This window comes from Coregonus clupeaformis, chromosome 18, assembly GCF_020615455.1.
Source record: "Coregonus clupeaformis isolate EN_2021a chromosome 18, ASM2061545v1, whole genome shotgun sequence".
Classification (NCBI taxonomy): domain Eukaryota; kingdom Metazoa; phylum Chordata; class Actinopteri; order Salmoniformes; family Salmonidae; genus Coregonus; species Coregonus clupeaformis.
Window position 1 is genome coordinate 18,270,313 of NC_059209.1, and position 19,634 is coordinate 18,289,946.

At 40.6% G+C, this 19,634-nt stretch overlaps 2 protein-coding genes across 3 annotated transcripts; both read right to left on the reverse strand.

Moving 5' to 3' along the window:
- Positions 1–4,926: 4,926 nt before the first annotated feature.
- On the reverse strand, positions 4,927–13,786 carry LOC121551054 (probable peptidyl-tRNA hydrolase). 2 transcript variants are annotated; one of them, XM_041863580.2, is made up of 6 exons: positions 13,765–13,786; positions 13,290–13,417; positions 6,138–6,357; positions 5,895–5,994; positions 5,746–5,791; positions 4,927–5,521 (listed from the first exon to the last, which is right to left on the reverse strand). In XM_041863580.2, exons 2-6 carry the CDS (start codon positions 13,395–13,397, stop codon positions 5,252–5,254), a joined length of 744 nt encoding a protein of 247 aa, XP_041719514.1. In that variant the 5' UTR covers positions 13,398–13,417; positions 13,765–13,786; the 3' UTR covers positions 4,927–5,251. The 2 variants fall into 2 exon arrangements, with proteins under 2 accessions (XP_041719514.1, XP_045082935.1); XM_045227000.1 differs by having other exon boundaries at positions 13,290–13,772.
- A 1,998-nt stretch (positions 13,787–15,784) lies between these two features.
- LOC121550706 (natterin-4) lies at positions 15,785–17,710 on the reverse strand. The gene is given in 4 exon segments (XM_045227052.1): positions 15,785–16,260; positions 16,985–17,151; positions 17,154–17,411; positions 17,604–17,710. Coding segments are annotated over 3 exon segments (585 nt in total). The 5' UTR covers positions 17,299–17,411; positions 17,604–17,710; the 3' UTR covers positions 15,785–15,987.
- Positions 17,711–19,634: the final 1,924 nt, after the last annotated feature.

The following is a 19,634-nucleotide window of genomic DNA, read 5'->3' on the forward strand; positions in this document are numbered from 1 at the left end:
TTAGAATGTTATAATACAATGAATGTACACATATGTAGGCTATACTGCAGGCTATACAATTACATTTAGTTGAACATAATCGTCTAAAGCTTTTGACCAATAGTGACTCGTTTTGGATAATTGGTGGTTTTATGAATAAATCGAATAATCAACACTTTAAGGCAGATTTCCAAAAAGAAATATCATGACTATGGTGACAAGACTAAGAAATTGTATTTATGACACTGATGTGAAAGGAACCTCCAGCAACAGATGTCCAGATACAATTCTCGGGTTGTGTTTGAAATTTCACAAGAATTGCGTTTGGACAATCAACTGCAAGGGCTCAAAGTGTGTCTCTCCAAAATAACTGATCTCATCATTCAAAACAGTTCTGAATTAATCCATTTAAATTCATCATATCAATTCTCTTTGAATCTGTAGAATATATAGATAGACCTGTAGATCATATGGAGGCACTATCACTAATTGTCATTCCAATCATGCATCTGACCATGGATCCTCATCTTATTTGGTAAAATGAAATATCATCAGTTGCAAGATACAGAAACATATTAGTTAATGTAATCTAGATATGTGCAAGTTAAACTAATAACGTTTTAAAAGCAGTAGCCTATTGTTTTCTTATATAGCTAAACTTTTGTTTTCTCCTTTAAACGTTTGATAAATCAGCAGGTCTAGTAACAAACATGAACATTTCAAATTCAAAATATCTGCTATTTTCGATACTCTGATCTTTGATAGCCTATACCAATGGCATGATTTACCAGAAGATGTTTAAGTCGACGAAGGCCTCAGAGATTATACAACTTCCCCTTCAAAAACATCAAAACACTGTAAAAACGTCTTAATTCAATGCCATAATAAAACAACATGAAAAGGGTTTGCTCTAATCATCAGCATAGGAATCAGAAGACACGAGTCGTTCAAACCATTACGACTGCGTTTCGCCATATCTGCACCTGTAAGACGCATCTCCTTGCACATATAGTTTCCACATCATTATAGAGAAGAACACAAGCAATTGAACTCGACTTCAAATAATTCCAATCATACAAAAAAAACTCGGTGGTTATATTAATTTTAAAACGTTACTAAGCGACAAAGCAGAACATTGCTGATGCGAGGAAGCGGAGGGGAAATGGTTAAAACGCGAATGCACCTGCTACTCCGCGGTCCCCAAGCAGCATTTCTTGTATACTCCAGCTTGTAGAAAAATGATAAGACGCGAAAAAGGGTTATATGAGTCAACTTGATAGGACGACTGCACCGGAATGGCACTGCGTGCTCGCTATTCTGTTATCCAAAGGCTTTTCTTGAGCTCCACTCACAATAACGGTGTTACCGAGATGGACGGCGAAAGGGAGTGGGGATGGTCTTCGCTTGGTACTGAATTTGAATAACACCATGGGGCGATAAATGTCCATTGTGCTGAAGAAGTAATGCATCTGCACTGTCTCTGATAGCACACACGAGCCAGCAGCTGCGAATGAAGGACCAGCAAAGATTTTAAAGATACAACAGTCCTATTTTGCCTCTCCAGGGCAATTACAATCAAAACACTGTTACCCTTGCAAAACGAATTGTCAATAATAAATTACGTTTCCTCTCTCGTTTCACAAAAACAAACCAGGGGTGTTCATAGCACTAACAAATATCAACTTGTTTGTTCATTAGTTTATTACAAAAATATTAATGAATGGCCTATTGGCAGATGTTTTGGCTGTTAATAACATATGAATTACATATGAATTAGTAGAGCCTATAAGACCATGAGATCAATATGATTACCATAACTATGGAGGAATAAATGTTCGTGTAGTTTAGACCTAAGCCTTATTTCTCAGATAAGGCTATTGTAGTAGTTTTCAGGAAAATCTTCAAGACATAAACTAAACATTTCTGTAGAGCTGTATGACACAGGTGATTGACAGGTGAACCACAAACCGCGCGAGGGTGACGTGGTGCTTATGGGTCTAACATTGTGACCTCATTCTGAAACAAACTTACCAGTTACTGTCCAGGTCCTCAGAAGGCCTGAAACTATTCTGACTAGCCTACTATTCTTCTAGTTTTCTGACCCAAACATCTCTTTCAAATGGCAATTAGATCGACTGGATCGAATGATTTGCTACGTTCGATTGCTATATCGAATCACTTCCCTTATCGAATATGCATCGCATGGTGTCGAGGAAGGTAAACCTTGCCCAAAGAGCCATGCTACTTGCGCTTCACACACTCCAGATGCTTTAGGCCTATCATAGCTCGGGTTAAAAGCCTACTCCTCTCTGATAAATTATTAAACAGTGACCGCCTTCGGGGTTGGGCTGCTCTCCCCTTTTCCTTTTAAAGACATCTCAGTTGGTTTCATCCATAGCATCGCACTCCTTAGAGGGGAGTGAGTTAACATTTCCTTTGCTGGGAACATCTTCTCACTTTCGATGCTCATTTGCCTCTTAAAGGGCCTGCCCGCTGCTGCCTTTTCACCGCCATGTCAGAATAATTTAGTGCGGGAGGCGCGAGATCACTGGAGATTATGGCTAAAGGGAGGGAAAATACGCGTTATTAATGCTTACTTATCGGGAAAGCGAGTGGGGACTTCACTGATTCACTAAACTAAACCCATTCAGTTCATTGGAGAGAAAAAAACTATATTAGGCCTTTATTATGAACCCACTTTGTGAAAGTCATTGAATACATATCTGTATTGGGAAGAAAGATTATTATATTTCTCAGATAAACCTGTACATTTTCTTCTGTAGTTTAGTACATCACAGAAATAGCTTAACTCGTTTTTTCTTGTTTGTTTTTTCTCATTCTATGGCAATTTGCGGGTAAATGTAGTTTATTTTAAGAGTTTGAAACTCCTTTCATACATGTTTTGTTATTGTCCTATGAAGTCAACTTTGGCATTTCAAAAGTTTCAATGATAGCTGATGCTTCCTAGTCTGTCACCACCAGTCACCACTACATGAAAAAACACATAGGCCTACAGTAGTTCTATTTTAATTTGATCACTGTTGACCCAGATCATTTTCCTGCGCAGCAGAAAATGCAAATTGTAATGTATTCAAGGTTTAAAAAGGCTTCTAAAGTTTGTAATTTCCACTTAAAAATATCAGACTTGATTTAACCTAACGAAAAATGTATCAACCCTTAAAAGAATCTCCATGAATTATAATCCACAAAGTAATTCACATTTCCTGTTGCTATTAACAGGGTCAAATTAAAATAGCAGGTCTGTAAGGACACTCTTTCCCCAGTGCAGTGCAGATTTGAGTAGGCCTAGCCAATTTTTCAAGGTCTGAATATATAATAGCATAATTTATAGGAACAATTTTTGTAAAGCTGCAAAGTATATTCTAAGCCCAAAGGATTTCCCCTCTTATTGGTAATACATTCTCTTTACTTTCACTTAAATTCATCCTGTTTTGTAGGCTTATAACATATGCAACAATACAAACCAGGCCCATAGCCCATGTGTAAATCTTAGTGTAGCGCATCAAGTTATCATATCTATATTTTCTGAGACCGACTGTGTTCACTTGTGGATATAGGGAAAAACCTTCGCAGTCTTTAAGTGAATGTGGAAATACATTTTAGTCTCCAAGCCTCTCTGTGAGTCAGTAGAACTGGGGAATCCTCTTGTTTTCACTTCTCGTCATGTTCACCTTTCTCTTGACTTAAAACAGCATGCCAATACTGCACGGTTCCTAGGTAAGGAGGGTATAAGGGCCCCAATAAGCTAGGTGAGTGTGGCTGGCTGTGACAAATGGCATCACTAAACCGGAGCCTCAATATAAGACCATGCACTAAACCATTAGGCTTAGTTTGACAGTCATATCCCAAAGAGAGGGAAGGCAGTATCCTCCTTGATAATTACAAAGGACTACATTGAGAAAGTTCACCTTTACAACCAGTGAATTCGATCCACATTCCTGTACTGATAATGTCCATATTAAGTTCTTATCGTTCCCAGGTCATCTGTTGGGGATCATGGTGAATAACGAATCCACTTTAAACATCAAGAAATCTCTGAGGGTCCGCAATTGGAGAGACAAGAATGCAGTTTGTGTGTGTGTCCATCCCCCCTCCCTGTCTTTTTGTGTATCCCTGGTCTTAGCACATCTGCGGGCTTAGGGGAAGACCCCCCACTGGGCTTTGGGCTAGTGAAGCTCAGCCTATAACTGCTGAGGAGGGGAAGCCTTTCTTGAATAAATTAGCCCAGTGTCCAGCCTTATGAGTGACCTCTTACCTTTCAGAGAAAAGTTACAGGCCACCACTGCACTCTCCCAGGCTGACCACTCAGAGGGGCTGGGAAAGTGCCCTGGTGGGTGAGATGGCTGGCTCAACGGGGTCACATGAGAGAAAGCGAAAGGGGTCGAGAGGCCAGGGTCTGTCATGAGTGGAGAGATTCCCTTTGAGTCCCATTCCCCACATCCACAAGTGTGTCCCTGATGCTTTGTTGTGACTCTGAGCTACTGCCAAACAGAAGGCTTCAAACAGCCCTATCCTACAATGTTTGGCCCCCATTGTTTTCTCCCCCGCCCTTTCTTTAGCCCTGCATCGCAATCTATTCGGCCCATTGTATCAGTTTTCCTTTCTCTCACTCTGCCTTTCTGTACTTTTTATATGCTCCTTTCTCAGTTTTTGTGGGCTGGTATTCACTTTGGTGAGAATCATACACTTCTTGACTGTTTGCTACTACTCATTAAGAATGCTTGTTGATTAAGAGTGTGGTTATAGGCTGACAATTAAAGGATGGAATCAATATGTTGCACCAGTAAATACACCAAAGACAATGAGTTTAGATGATGTGAGACCCTGGGATTGGGAGGCTTTCAGGGTGGCTGAAACATGAATGAAACAGGTTCTCTTATCAGGAAAACCCTCAGTCTTCCCTCAGTTCATTCACCATTAGTTCCATTTCTTCTCAATGCCATTGGTATGATGGTTTTGTTTAATCATTCTAATATCAAGTATTGGTCTCTCCTTGGACCTTGCACATAATTAGACCACCAAAAGCCATACAACTGGTAGTTTGGGAAACTTCCAAATAAATGCATACTGCATACCAATCTAGATGCTCTATGCGATGATTATCTTATTCATATCTAAATTCTTTGTCCTTGAAACAAAGTGTGCTTACTTGGCATTCATTTCACATACACTCTAAACCAGAGCATAAATAAAGTCATAACAAATTAAGTACAGTCATAGTTTCACTGGCTTTGTCAACGTCTCGTCAGTCTCAGGTCTGGCCAGCGGTTGTGTCCTTTCCTGGAGAGCTTAAACGCTCCCTTGGTTTCCCAGTCTGTGATGCTGGTCTGCCTCCAGGTGGCGAGAGTGGGGACTGCACATTCTCCTTGTCAGTGAGCTGGGAGAGGAGAATGTCCACACTCTCTTCTAAAACCCCCCTCAGAACCTTCTGCTCCTCCTGAGAGAAGCGGCCCAGAACATGGCGGTCCACTGATGTTTTACCTGATGGTCTGCCAATCCCAACACGCAGTCTGAGCATCACCTGGGGGGCACAATAATATAATTGTACCTTATTGTCTATCTTGCTAAATACATTTGACTTTTTACTCTGCGCCCAACCCCCCCAGACAACAGTTCCATTTGACAGACATGACATTTCTCTGGATTCTCTAGCACCTTCCCAAAATGTGTCAAAGGGAACAGTCATCTCTCAATTCCTCCCAATGTGGGAAGGGAGAGTATTTGTCTGTGTGGAAAGCTACTTACATCAGTCTGCAGACACTCAACACAGGACCGCACACCATTGTGACCCCTGTCAATCAACAACATCTAAAATGAGCACAAACTTGGGAAGATCACATTGTTGTCAGATAGCATCATTAGTCAGGCTGATAACTGTCTGGGAATCAACTCACCTGGCACTCCCTCCTTGTTTCATAGCAAGCTTTCCAAGAGGCTTATCCAACTCGTCATGAACCAGTAGTATGTGCTCAGGCTTGATGCTGTATTTACCCGCTTGATTCAAGGTAATTAAAAACAAAATATCATTAACAATTCATTCACAGTACACATAGCCTACTTTTGGTATAATTCCTCTGACAGTCAAAACTCAAAATACATAAAATGTCAAAAGACATCAAGAAGACAAGATTCCTCACCTGCTTTGGCCACGGATACACCGTTTATGTTCATCAGTAGTCGTGGTCGGAGAAGCACGATTTGGGTGTCCTGGATGTCAGATACGATGACCTCACCGGACACATGCTTATCACCACGCCAGCTATCAGCTACCCCAAGCCGGGAAGCAAGTGCTTCGAGCACTGCCATGCCCACGCTATGGCGCGAACCATTCATTCCAGGGTTTCCCAGTCCCACAACCTGCACAAGGACAAGAAATAGTTATTTTCCATCTTTGCATACTATATTTCTCTAAATGTCACTGGCGAGTACAGTGGTTCTCCTCCCACAAGAACGGACTGATGTGTCATGTTAGTCACACATTTTTAACTAACAATAATACAAAGTCCTGTTTCAAATATATTATCAAATCTGTTTTTGGCTCATAATTGTTCCAGGGAGCCTTGTTTTTGGAGCTCTTCACGTCTAACTTATAATTATGAAGAATAAAAACATAGAATCCCCAGGTAGCCTACATTGCTGTTACCCCACGTAGCAAACATTGAAGACATGTAACCCACATGCGGGAATCCCTTGATGCGTCCTAATACATGCGCACAAAATTCAGCAACATAGAGAGCGTGAACTAAATCAGAGGACTGATCGCAGGCAAAGTGAGCCCTTCATCACAGCTTATTGTGAAATAGACACGTAGGCCTTAGCGGACTAAACTCCACTCCATGGTGTAGGAAGTTTCTGATGACTCCACCAACAGAGTGGAGCATAGACCAGGCTTTGCGGAATCTAACTCTGACTACATAAATTCGTCCAAGGTCAGTACTTAAAAAACGGTAAATTATGAAACGCCTACCTTGTACCTGTTTGTCCTCTATATTTGCGTGACTTTCTTTGTTTGCTGAAATCCATACTTTTCATAATTTAAATGTTTTGGAAGTATTGCCCGAACCCCGGGACCACCCATACACAAAAATGTATGCACGCATGACTGTAAGTCGCTTTGGATAAAAGCGTCTGCTAAATGGCATATTATTATTATTATTATTAAGTGAATGGATGTAGACGGAGCTAGATTCCACAAAGCTTGGTATCTGCTCCACTCAGTTGGTGGAGTCATCAGAAACTTCCTTCACCATGGAGTAGAGTTTAGTCCGCTACATAGCCCTATGACTCATTCGAAATTCGTGACAGGCACACGTAAAAGTCCACTTTTTCTCGAAGCACCACGGCCACAAAAAGATCCAATGCACCTGTTGTAGAGTTGTGGCTGCAGGAAGGCCTGTTGAAAGACTGCCATGCTTTTGCCATTGTTCCCATTCTCCTTCCCCACAATTAAAATTGTGAATTTATAGAAAATAAATATATGTTTTATTTTCTTTATTGCAATAGCCTGCTTTCAAACTGATTGGTATCCCACTACATGCCTAGTCAATATCAATAACTAACATAACTTGTATGCCTAAAACAATCTATTAATCATTTAATAATAAAAACAGAAATTTGTCAAAGTTAGTTAAAAGCCGTCATTTTTATTTAAAATACTTTTTGCCAAGTGTGTTTTGCAGCCCAAAGGACACTTATACCTAGGGAGGTGATGGCTAGTAGGCTAAGGGACCTATAGTATATTTTGGAATGAGTAGGTGTGTCCAAACTTTTGCCTGGTCCTAATATAGACTATATATATATATATATATATATATATATATACACACTATATATATATATACAGTGCTATGAAAAAGTATTTGCCCCCTTTCTAATTTTCTCTACTTTTGCATATTTATGATACTGAATGTTATCAGATTTTCAACCAAAACCTAATATTAGATAAAGGGAACATAAGTGGACAAATAACACAACACCCAATTCCCCTGTGTGAAAAAGTAATTGCCCCCTTACACTCAATAACTGGTTGTGCCACCTTTAGCTGCAATGACTCCAACCAAATGCTTCCTGTAGTTGTTTATCAGTGTCTCACGTCGCTGTGGAGGAATTTTGGCCCACTCTTCCATGCAGAACTGCTTTAACTCAGTGACGTGTAGGTTTTCAAGCATGAACTGCTCGTTTCAAGTCCTGCCACAACATCTCAATTGGGATTAGGTCTGGACTTTGACTAGGACATTCCAAAACTTCAAATGTGTTGCTTTTTAGCAATTGTCATGTAGACTTGATTGTGTGTTTTGGATCATTGTCTTGCTGCATGACCCAGCTGTGCTTCAGCTTCAGCTCACAGACGGATGGTCTGACATTCTCCTGTAGAATTCTCTGATACAGAGCAGAATTCATGGTTCCTTCTATTAAGGCAAGTCGTCCAGGTCCTGAGGCAGCAAAGCATCCCCAAACCATCACACAACCACCACCACCATGCTTGACCTTTGGTATGATGTTCTTACTGTGGAATGCAGAGTTTGGTTTTTTGAAATAAATATGTAATTGTTGTGTTATTTGTTCACTTATGTTCCCTTTATCTAATATTAGGTTTTGGTTGAAGATCTGATAACATTCAGTATCACAAATATGCAAAAGTAAAGAAAATTAGAAAGGGGGCAAATACTTTTTCATAGCACTGTATACAGTACCAGTCAAAAGCTTGGACACACCTACTCATTCAAAGGTTTTTCTTTATTTTTATTATTTTTTACATTGTAAGAATAATAGTGAAGACATCAAAACTATGAAATAACACATGGAATCATGTAGTGTTAAACAAATCAAAATATATTTTAGATTTGAGATTCTTCAAAGTAGACACCCCTTTGCCTTGATGACAGCTTTGCACATTCTTTGCATTCTCTCAACCAGTAGTCACCTGAAATGCATTTAAATTAACAGGAGTGTCTTGTTAAAAGTTAATTAGTGGAATGTCTTTCCTTCTTAATGTGTTTGCGCCAATCAGTTGTGTTGTGACAAGGTAGGGGTGGTATACAGAAGATAGCCCTATTTGGTAAAAGACCAAGTCCATATTATGGCAAGAACAGCTCAAATAAGCAAAGAGAAACGACAGTCCATCATTACTTTAAGACATAAATGTCAGTCAATACGGAACATTTCAAGAACTTTGAAAGTTTCTTCAAGTGCAGTCGCAAAAACCATCAAGCGCTATGATGAAACTGGCTCTCATGAGGACCGCCATAGGAAAGGAAGGCCGAGTTACCTCTGCTGCAGAGGATAAGTTCATTGGAGTTACCAGCCTCATAATTTGCAGCCCAAATAAATGCTTCACAGAGTTGAAGTAACAGACATCTCAAAATCAACTGTTCAGAGAAGACCGCGTGAATCAGGCCTTCATGGTCGAATTGCTGCAAAGAAATCACTACTGAAGGACACCAATAAGAAGAAGAGACTTGCTTGGGCCAAGAAACACGAGCAATGGACATCAGACCGGTGGAAATCTGTCCTTTGGTCTGATGAGTCCAAATTCGCGATTTTTGGTTCCAACCGCCGTGTCTTTCTGATACACAGAGTAGGTGAACGGATGAAGCACGGAGGAGGAGGTGGTATGGTGTGTTTTCCATAAAAATGTCTGCTACCCGTAGAACTAGGAAGTAGCCATGAGCCAATAGAAAGAGAAGCATCCAGGGGCGGGTTCTCCCTTGTAATTACCGGGTGTTCAATTGGAGGTTATAAACTGGATGGTTCAAGCCCTGGTATATACCATATACCACGAGTATGACAAAACATTTATTTTTACTGCTCTAATTACGTTGGTAACCCGTTTATAATAGCAATAAGGCACCTCGGGGGTTTGTGATATATGGCCAATATCCCACGGCTAAGGTCTGTTGCGTTGTGCATAAGAACAGCCCTTAGCCGTGGTATGTTGGCCATATACCACACCCTCTCGGGCCTTATTGCTTAAATATACAGTGAGCTCCAAAAGTATTGGGACAGTGACAATGTTGGTTGTTGTTTTGGCTCTTTAATCCAACACTTTGGATTTGACTGAGGTTACAGTGCAGACTGTCAGCTTTAATCCATATCAGGTGAACCGTTTAGAGATTATAGCACTTTTTGTACATACATTCAAGGGGACCAAAAGTATTGGGACAAATTCACTTATGTGTATTAAAGTAGTCAAAAGTTTAGTATTTAGTCCCATATTCCTAGCACGCAATGATTACATCAAGCTTGTGACTCTACAAACTTGTTTGATTCATTTGCTGTTTGTTTTGGTTGTGTTTCAGATTATCTTGTGCCCAATAGAAATGAATGGTAAAATTCTAAACGCTTCTACTTCCATTAATGTGGATGCTACCATGATTACGGATATTCCTGTATAATGATGAGTGAGAAAGTTAGACGCACAAATATCATACCCCCAAGACATGCTAACCTCTCACCACTACAATAAAAGGGGAGGTTAGCATTTTATTTTTTTTTGGGGGGGGGGGGTATGATATTTATGCCTCTAACTTTCTCGCTCATCATTATTCACAATTCATTTAGGATTATCCCTATTAATGGTAGCATCCACATGAATGTAGAAGTGTTTAGAATCATATTCTATTCTTATTTACAATAAAAGTGACTCCAAAATGACAATACATTATTTACCATGAAATTCTATTGGGCACAAAATAATCTGAAACACAACCAAAACAAACAGCAAATGCATCCAAATAGTTTGTAGCGTCACAAGCTTGATGTAATCATTGCGTGCTAGGAATATGGGACCAAATACAAAACTTTTGACTACTTAACTACACATAAGTGAATTTGTCCCAATACTTTTGGTCCCCTAAAGCAGTGCTGTAATTTCTAATAAAATCAAATGTTATTTGTCAAATGTGCTGAATACAACAGGTGTAGACCTTACAGTGAAATGCTTACTTACAAGCCCTTAACCAACGTTGCAGTTTTAAGAAAGAATACCAAAAAATAAAATAATAATAATACGAAATAAAAGTAACAAATAATTAAAGAGCAGCAGTAAAAATAACAATAGTGAGGCTATATACAGGGGGTACCGGTACCGAGTCAATGTGCGGGGGCACTGGTTAGTCGAGGTAATTGGGGTAATATGTACATGTAGGTAGGGTTAGTTGCCATACCAGGCAGTGATGCAACCAGTCAGGATGCTCTCGATGGTGCAGCTGTAGAACCTTTTGAGGATCTGAGGACCCATGCCAAATCTTTTCAGTCTCCTTAGGGGGAATAGGTTTTGTCGTGCCCTCTTCACGACTGTCTTGGTGTGCTTGGACCACGTTAGTTTGTTGGTGATGTGGACACCAAGGAACTTGAAGCTCTCAACCTGCTCCACTACAGCCCTGTCGATGAGAATGGGGGCGTGCTCGGTCCTCTTCTTTTTCCTGTAGTCCACAATCATCTCCTTTGTCTTGATCACGTTGAGGGAGAGGTTGTTGTCCTGGCACCACACGGCCAGGTCTCTGACCTCCTCCCTATAGGCTGTCTCGTTGTTGTTGGTGATCAGGCCTACCACTGTTGTGTCATCTGCAAACTTAATGATGGTGTTGGGAGTCGTGCCTGGCCATGCAGTCATGAGTGAACAGGGAGTACAGGAGGGGACTGAGCACGCACCCCTGAGGGGCCCCGTGTTGAGGATCAGCGTGGCAGATGTGTTGTTACCTACCCTTACCACCTGGGGCGGCCCGTCAGGAAGTCCAGGATCCAATTGCAGAGGGAGGTGTTTAGTCCCAGGATCCTTAGCTTAGTGATGAGCTTTGAGGGCACTATGGTGTTGAACGCTGAGTTGTAGTCAATTAATAGCATTCTCACATAGGTGTTCCTTTTGTCCAGGTATGAAAGGGCAGTGTGGAGCGCTTCACCCGATATGGATGAAAATAACCTCAAATTAAAGCTGACAGTCTGCACTTCAGTCAATGTATCATTTCAAATCCAAAGTGCTGGAGTACAGAGCCAAAAGAAAACAAAAACGGTCTGTGTCCCAATACTTTTGGAGCTCACTGTAGCTCTGGGCCTACTCATTGAGGAGATTCGATTATCTGTCCCAGGTTACCCTGGTGGGAGGAGTTTGCACCGGGTGAAAAGTGATTGCATTCATTTTGGTACCGGGCTGCCTCCTGGGCGTGAGCCAGGTGCCCTGTTCAAATCCCATGGTGAAGTCGGCTCAAAACAAAAGTGATTTAGATTAAGCACGTGGAGTAATGAGTAGGATTCTGTGTTTTCACATGCAAAAGTGATTGTTTTTGATAAAAATGCTTTATCTGCCTTCCCAATGAAAACTAGTTTGAAATTCTAACATATATTTTATGGAAAAGAGATGTTGTTTGTTTCTGGACGATGCACCATGCTGCCTTGTTGACAGCACGAGTGGCACTGATTACTGTTCGATTTCAAAAGGGTGTGCCTCCCTCACCACTTTTGTCCATTCACGTCACAGGCCATAGACCCATGCACCATAGCTCAGGTTAATTGAACTCCCTCATTGACAGTGACAAAAACACACAGGAGCAAAGTTTTTGTTTTTACTTTTATAACTTAAAAACAGAGCTCTCAAAACAAGGCTGCCAAACAAAATAAGACATGTATTTACTTTCAAATGTGTCTCATTGTGGAACTTTTGACTAGGTCTGCTAAATGGCATATTATTATTATTATTATAGGTTAGCCACTACACTTAATTTCGATTTAGATCAATTGTAATAAAAGTAATAGCAGCAAATACTTCTGTAACAGTTAAAAATGCAATGCTTACAAAATTGTATTGTGAACAACACCACGCACAGAACCTGATGAGCCCTATTGACACAAACTGTCAGCTGTGGTCTCAAGTGGATTAACGTTACGTTGTCGCTTGCAACGTTACCAGCATTGTTAATTGTTACATTCTAGCATGGGCTGCTATGCCAGCAGCTACATTGTAACAAGTCATAGGCCTACGCTTTATATGTATCAAACTGTGAGCAATACAAGGACCATGGCTAGATGGGATACAGTTTATGTGAAATTTACGTCAAGTTTAAACTCTTTGCATTTGAGCTAACCCTAACCCTTTTCCTAACCTTAACCTAATTCTCATAACCTGCAACATTAATTATCCTAACCTCCTGCGTAAGCTCTCTTAACCTGCTTGAAAAGTCTATTTTGGTCAATTCTGACAAACTGTATCCTAGTCAAAACCCAAGACAAGTGGCTGCAGTGCACTGACTACAACATATTGGGCAGCAATTGTTTTTCTTGAATAATTCACTTACCAGTCTCATACGAGAATTTGTGTGGACTCCTGCTTCACTGCCCATCATTCGTCCAAAGGGTTCAGTCAGCAACGCTCGGTTTATCAGTTTTGATAAAAGTCGTCTCATTGTGACAGAAGTTCAGCAGTCTTGAAAAATGGTGACACACAATGCCAAAGTTTAGGTCTACCAACAACAGTGACGTTTCCCAGGTTTTAATGTCTATATGGACGTTTCTCATAAGTGACGTTCATAACTTCATGTTCTCTGGCAGTGACATTGTAGCCTAGTGTCAAAAGCCTACTGTCTGTGACCACTATTAATAGCTTAGATTCAGTAATGTACTCCTGACATTTCAGTTCAGTATTAAACGAATCTATTTGAAATGTCTATAGCTTTGAAATCTCGGATCTATCTATAAAATTGAGAACACAAAAGAAGAAACATTGGAGAAGGATATGTATATAGTTCTGTTGGTAAAATAAACCTGCCGTACCATGCAACTTTGACATTAATCAAAGAGACTGCTGGGCAGAAAACTGAGAGGGTTCATTGTGACCAACGTCTGATCTTTTCAAACATACCGCCACCTAGCTTGGAGGTTTATAAATTCACTTACAGTGCCTTCAGAAACTATTCACACTCATTGACTTTTTCCACATTTTGTTGTGTTATAGCCTGAATTTAAAATTGATTAAATTGAGATTTTGTGTAAATGATCTGCACACAACACCCAATCATTTCAAAGTGAAGATTATGTTTTGTTTTTAGAAATGTTTACAAATTAATTAAAAATGAAAAGCTCAAATGTCTTGTGTCAATAAGTATTACATCCTAAATGAGTTCAGGAGTAAAAATGTGTTTAACAAGTCACATAATAAGTTGCAAGGACTCACTCTGTGTGCAATAATAGTGTTTAACAGGATTTGTAAATGACTACCCCATCTCTGTACCCCACACATACAATTATCTGTAAGGTCCCTCAGTCAAGCAGTGAATTTTAAGCACAGATTCAACCACAAAGACCAGGGAGGTTTTCCAATGGTTCGCAAAGAAGGGCACCTATTGGTAGATGAGCATGGTGCAGTTATTAATTACACTTTGGATGGTGTATCAATACTAACTCAGTTGCCGGAGAAGAAGGAAACCGCTCAGGGATTTCACCATGAGGCCAATGGTGATTTTAAAACAGTTACAGAATTTAATGGCTCTGACAGGAAATAACTGAGGATGGATCAACAGCATTGTAGTTACTCCACAATAATAATCTAAATAACAGAGTGAAAAGAAGGAAGAAAAATTCCAAAACATGCATCCTGTTTTAATGAGGCACTGAAGTAATACTGCAAGAAATGTGGCAAAGAAAGGAACTTATTGTCCTGAATACAAAGCGTTATGTTTGGGGCAAATACAACACAAAACATCACTGAGTACCACTTCATATTTTCAAGCATGGTGGAGGCTGCATCATGTTATGGGTATGCTTGTCATCGGCAAGGACTAGGGAGTTTTTCAGGATAAAAATAAATGGAATAGAGCTAAGCACAGGCAAAATCATAGAGGAAAACTTGGTTCAGTCTGCCATCCAACAGACACTGGGAGACAAATTCACTTTTCAGCAGGACAATTACCTAAAACACAAGGCCAAATATACACTGGAGTTGCTTACCAAGATGACGTTGAATGTTCCTGAGTGGCCTAGCTAGCGTTTTGACTTAAATCTTCTTGAAAATCTATGGCAAGACTTGAAAATGGCTGTCTAGCAATGATCAACAACCAACTTGACAGAGATTGACAATTTTTTAAAAGAATAATTGCCAAATATTGTACAATCCAGGTGTGCAAAGCTCTTAGAGAATTAACCAGAAAGACTCACAGCTGTAATCACTTCTAACATGTATCGAATCATGGGGATGGATACTTATCTAATCAATATATATTAGTGTTTTAGTTTCCATTATTTAAAAAATGTTAGAATTCTTCTTCCACTTTGACATTACAGAGTATTTTGTGTAGATCGTTGACCAAAAAATGACAATGAAATCCATTTTAATCCCACTTTGTAAGACAACAAGATGTGGAAAAAGTCAAGGGGTGTGAATACTTTCTGAAGGCACTGTATACACGCCTTAACACTCATAGCAATTGCACAGGGATGTAGCTCAGTTGGTAGAGCATGGCGTTTGCAATGCCAGGGTTGTGGGTTCGATTCCCACGGGGGGCCAGTATTAAAAAATAATGTATGCACTCACTAATTGTAAGTCGCTCTTGATAAGAGTGTCTGCTTAATGACTAAAATGTAAATGTAATATAAATAGGCTACTGGTTTGGAAAGGTGATTTTGGACCTTTCAACATTGTGTAACTTCATGTGCTGAAATTATATTTAACTTCAATAGGCCATTGAAACTAATGATGATGATACAGCTATAGGTGCATGTAGCCTACAGGAGTAAATTAGTTCAATCAAGAAAAGAGAAAAACAACATTTTGCACCAAGATCATATTTATTGTCTGGAAACATACGGCAAAAATTGCTTTTCTTGACACAAAAACACTAAAATAAATTAACTGGCTGTTTTATCTGAATATGCAGATATATCAGTTTATTCCTGTCTGATGAAAAGTTATTGTGACATAAGGGTAATTTCTTCACTTTGTGTCTGGAGGGATACCACAGGCACATTGGAGTTCAAAGTTCACAGATCTAGAATTCTGTCTCAGTAGTCTGTCTCATCGGGGTAGCAGGGGATGGCATCAGAGACAGGCTGGCATCTCTCTACGACGGCATTGATCTCCCCCACCCTCACACCATCATAAATCCCTGTGATGGTGGTCCAGTGGGTGTCTCCATTATGGTAGGTCCGGCTCAGTCTACCCGTGAAGGGAATGTTGGCTGTCATCTTCCTGCCCTCCATCCGCACGGCACAGGAGTGGTTGGGAGGGACCAGCAGCTCCACAGAGATGGAGTGGCTGATGGACTCCACCAGCCTAGGTCAGCATCCCGGAGTCGCCTCTTCACTGTTGACATTGAGACTGGTGTTTTGCGGGTACTATTTAATGAAGCTGCCAGTTGAGGACCTGTGAGGCGTCTGTTTCTCAAACTTTACACTCTAATGTATATGTCCTCTTGCTCAGTTGTGCACCGGGGCCTTCCACTCCTCTTTCTATTCTGGTTAGAGACAGTTTGCGCTGTTCTGTGAAGGGAGTAGTACACAGCGTTGTACGAGATCTTCAGTTTCTTGGCATTTTCTTGCATGGAATAGCTTTCATTTCTCAGAACAAGAATAGACTGACGAGTTTCAGAAGAAAGTTATTTGTTTCTGGCCATTTTGAGCCTGTAATCGAACCCACAATTGCTGATACTCCAGATACTCAACTAGTCTCAAGAAGGCCAGTTTTATTGCTTCTTTAATCAGCACAACAGTTTTCAGCTGTGCTAACATAATTGCAAAAGGGTTTTCTAATGATCAATTAGCCTTTTAAAATGATAAACTTGGATTAGCAAACACAACGTCCCATTGGAACACAGGACTGACAATGGGCCTCTGTACGCCTATGTAGATATTCCATTAAAAATCAGCCGTTTCCAGTTACAATAGCCATTTACAACATTAACAATGTCTACACTGTATTTCTGATCAATTTGATGTTATTTTAATGGACAAAAAAATTGCTTTTCTTTCGAAAACAAGGACATTTCTAAGTGACCCCAAACTTTTGAACGGTAGTGTATATCTCAATGCCTGGGCAGGTCTTGACAGCATATTGGAGGACAGCACCGTATTTCTCCTCGATCCACTCCACAAATTCAAAGTTGTCCACGTTGACCAGGACTTCGAACTTTGAGGATGAATACTCCTTGTCAGTGTAGGGGTACTGGCTTTGCTTGCGGTGTAGAAGCCGGCTTCGCAGTTGACTTTGCAGATGTAGTCGTGTCGTTCAGTGTAACCATTGTAGATGCCCACAGCACCATTAGGGAGGGACCCTTCCCATTTTACCCATTTGAGGTTGGCGTTCTCGCCATACATAAACAGGGAGTCAGGGAACTGGGGATCTAGATCTGAGGTCTCTGTCAGTCTGGGTGGACTGTGGATGTCCAGATCAGGGACCACATCTTCCAGCAGAGGGTTGAGCCAGGGCTCTGTAAAAAGGGACAGAAAGCAAAGGCTATAGGTTGTGATGGAGTATCTTTTCTGGAGTTGAAATCTAACTGCTTTGGATTAGGTTGCTTGGTAGAGAATATTCAGACAACAATATTATTCCACTATGAGACCCAGTTGAAGGATTTTGATAAACGTGTTTGTGTAATAGGGATGAATATAATCCGACTCACTGCTGGGGGCTTACTGCCCCTCCTCCAGCTGAGAGATGTAGAGCAGGGGGTCTGAAAGGATGACTGGGCTGCAGAGCTGCAGCACTGCCTGGACAACCAGGAGAGACAGCCTCATCTAAGGAACACAGAATTGTGCACGCATACATGCAAGTATGTGCACGCATGCACACACACACATGCACGCACACACACACACACACACACACACACACACACACACACACACACACACACACACACACACACACACACACACACACACACACACACACACACACACACACACACACATACACACACAGTAAGTGACGTGCAGTCAGGGTAGGTGAAAATGAACAAAAAAAGAACTGTAATGAAAAATAAATAAATAACAATTTTATCAATAATATACAGTACCAGTCAAAAGTTTGGACACACCTACTCATTCCAGAGTTTTTTCTTTATTTGTACTATTTTCTACATTGTAGAATAATAGTGAAGACATCAAAACTATGAAGTAACACATATGGAATCATGTAGTAACCATAAAAGTGTTAAACAAATCAACATATATTTTATATTTCAGATTCCTCAAAGTAGCCACCCTTTGCCTTGATGACAGCTTTGCACACTCTTGGCCCAGCTTCATGAGGTAGTCACCTGGAATAAATTTCAATTAACAGGTGTGCCTTGTTAAAAGTTCATTTTTTGAATTTCTTTCCTCTTAATGCATTTGAGCCAATCAGTTGTGTTGTGACAAGGTAGGGGTGGTATACAGAAGATAGCCCTATTTGGTAAAAGACCAAGAACAGCTCAAATAAGCAAAGATAAATGACAGTCCATCATTACTTTAAGGTCAGTCAATCCAGAACATTTCAAGAACTTTTAAAGTTTCTTCAAGTGCAGTCGCAAGAACCATCAAGCGCTATGATGAAACTGGCTCTCATGAGGACCGCCACAGGAAAGGAAGGCCAAGTTACCTCTGCTGCAGAGGAGAAGTTCATTAGAGTTACCAGCCTCAGAAATTGCAGCCCAAATAAATGCTTCACAGAGTTCAAGTAACAGACACATCTCAACATCAACTGTTCAGAGGAGACTGCGTGAATAAGGCCTTCATGGTTGAATTGCTGCAAAGAAACCACTACTAAAGGACACCAATAATAAGAAGAGACTTGATTGGGCCAAAAGACATGAGCAATGGACATTAGACCGGTGGAAATCTGCCCTTTGGTCTGATGAGTCCAAATTTGAGATTTTTGGCTCCAACCGCCATGTCTTTGTGAGACGCAGAGTAGGTGAACGGATGATCTCCGCATGTGTGGTTCCCACCGTGAAGCATGGAGGAGGAGGTGTGATGGTGTGGGAGTGCTTTGCTGGTGACAGTGTCTGTGATTTATTTAGAATTCAAGGCACACTTAACTAGCATGGCTACCACAGCATTCTGCAGCAATATGCGATCCCATCTGCTTTGCGCTTAGTGGGACTATCATTTGTTTTCAACAGGACAATGACCCAACACACCTCCAGGCTGTGTAAGGGCTATTTGACCAAGGAGAGTGAGGAGTGCTGCATCAAATGACCTGGCCTCCACAATCACCCGACCTCAACCCAATTGAGATGGTTTGGGATTAGTCGGACCGCAGAGTGAAGGAAAAGCAGCCAACATGTGCTCAGCATATGTGGGAACTCCTTCAAGATTGTTGGAAAAGCATTCCTCATGAAGCTGGTTGAGAGAATGCCAAGAGTGTGCAAAGCTGTCATCAAGGCAAAGGGTGGCTACTTTGAAGAATCTCAAATATAAAATATATTTTGATTTGTTTAACACTTTCTTGATTACTACATGATTCCATATGTGTTATTTCATAGTTCTGATGTCTTCACTATTATTCTACAATGTAGAAAATAGTAAAAATAAAGAAAAACCCTTGAATGAGAAGGTGTGTCCAAACTTTTGACTGGTACTGTATATATTTCTTGCATGATAAAATCGATTTCTGAATCCCACATTTGTGGAGACGTGGTACAAAATGCACAACGAGGCCAGGGGAAAGG

What these genes read in the sequence shown, in the direction of transcription:
- LOC121551054 (XM_041863580.2), bottom strand. Translation starts at nt 13,397, where the DNA reads ATGAGACGACTTTTATCAAAACTGATAAACCGAGCGTTGCTGACTGAA. An exon ending in AAACAAGGAGGGAGTGCCAG is followed by an intron (nt 5,792 to 5,894) that starts GTGAGTTGATTC and finishes GTTGATTGACAG; the next exon opens with GGGTCACAATGGTGTGCGGT. An exon ending in TTGAGTGTCTGCAGACTGAT is followed by an intron (nt 5,522 to 5,745) that starts GTAAGTAGCTTT and finishes TGTGCCCCCCAG; the next exon opens with GTGATGCTCAGACTGCGTGT.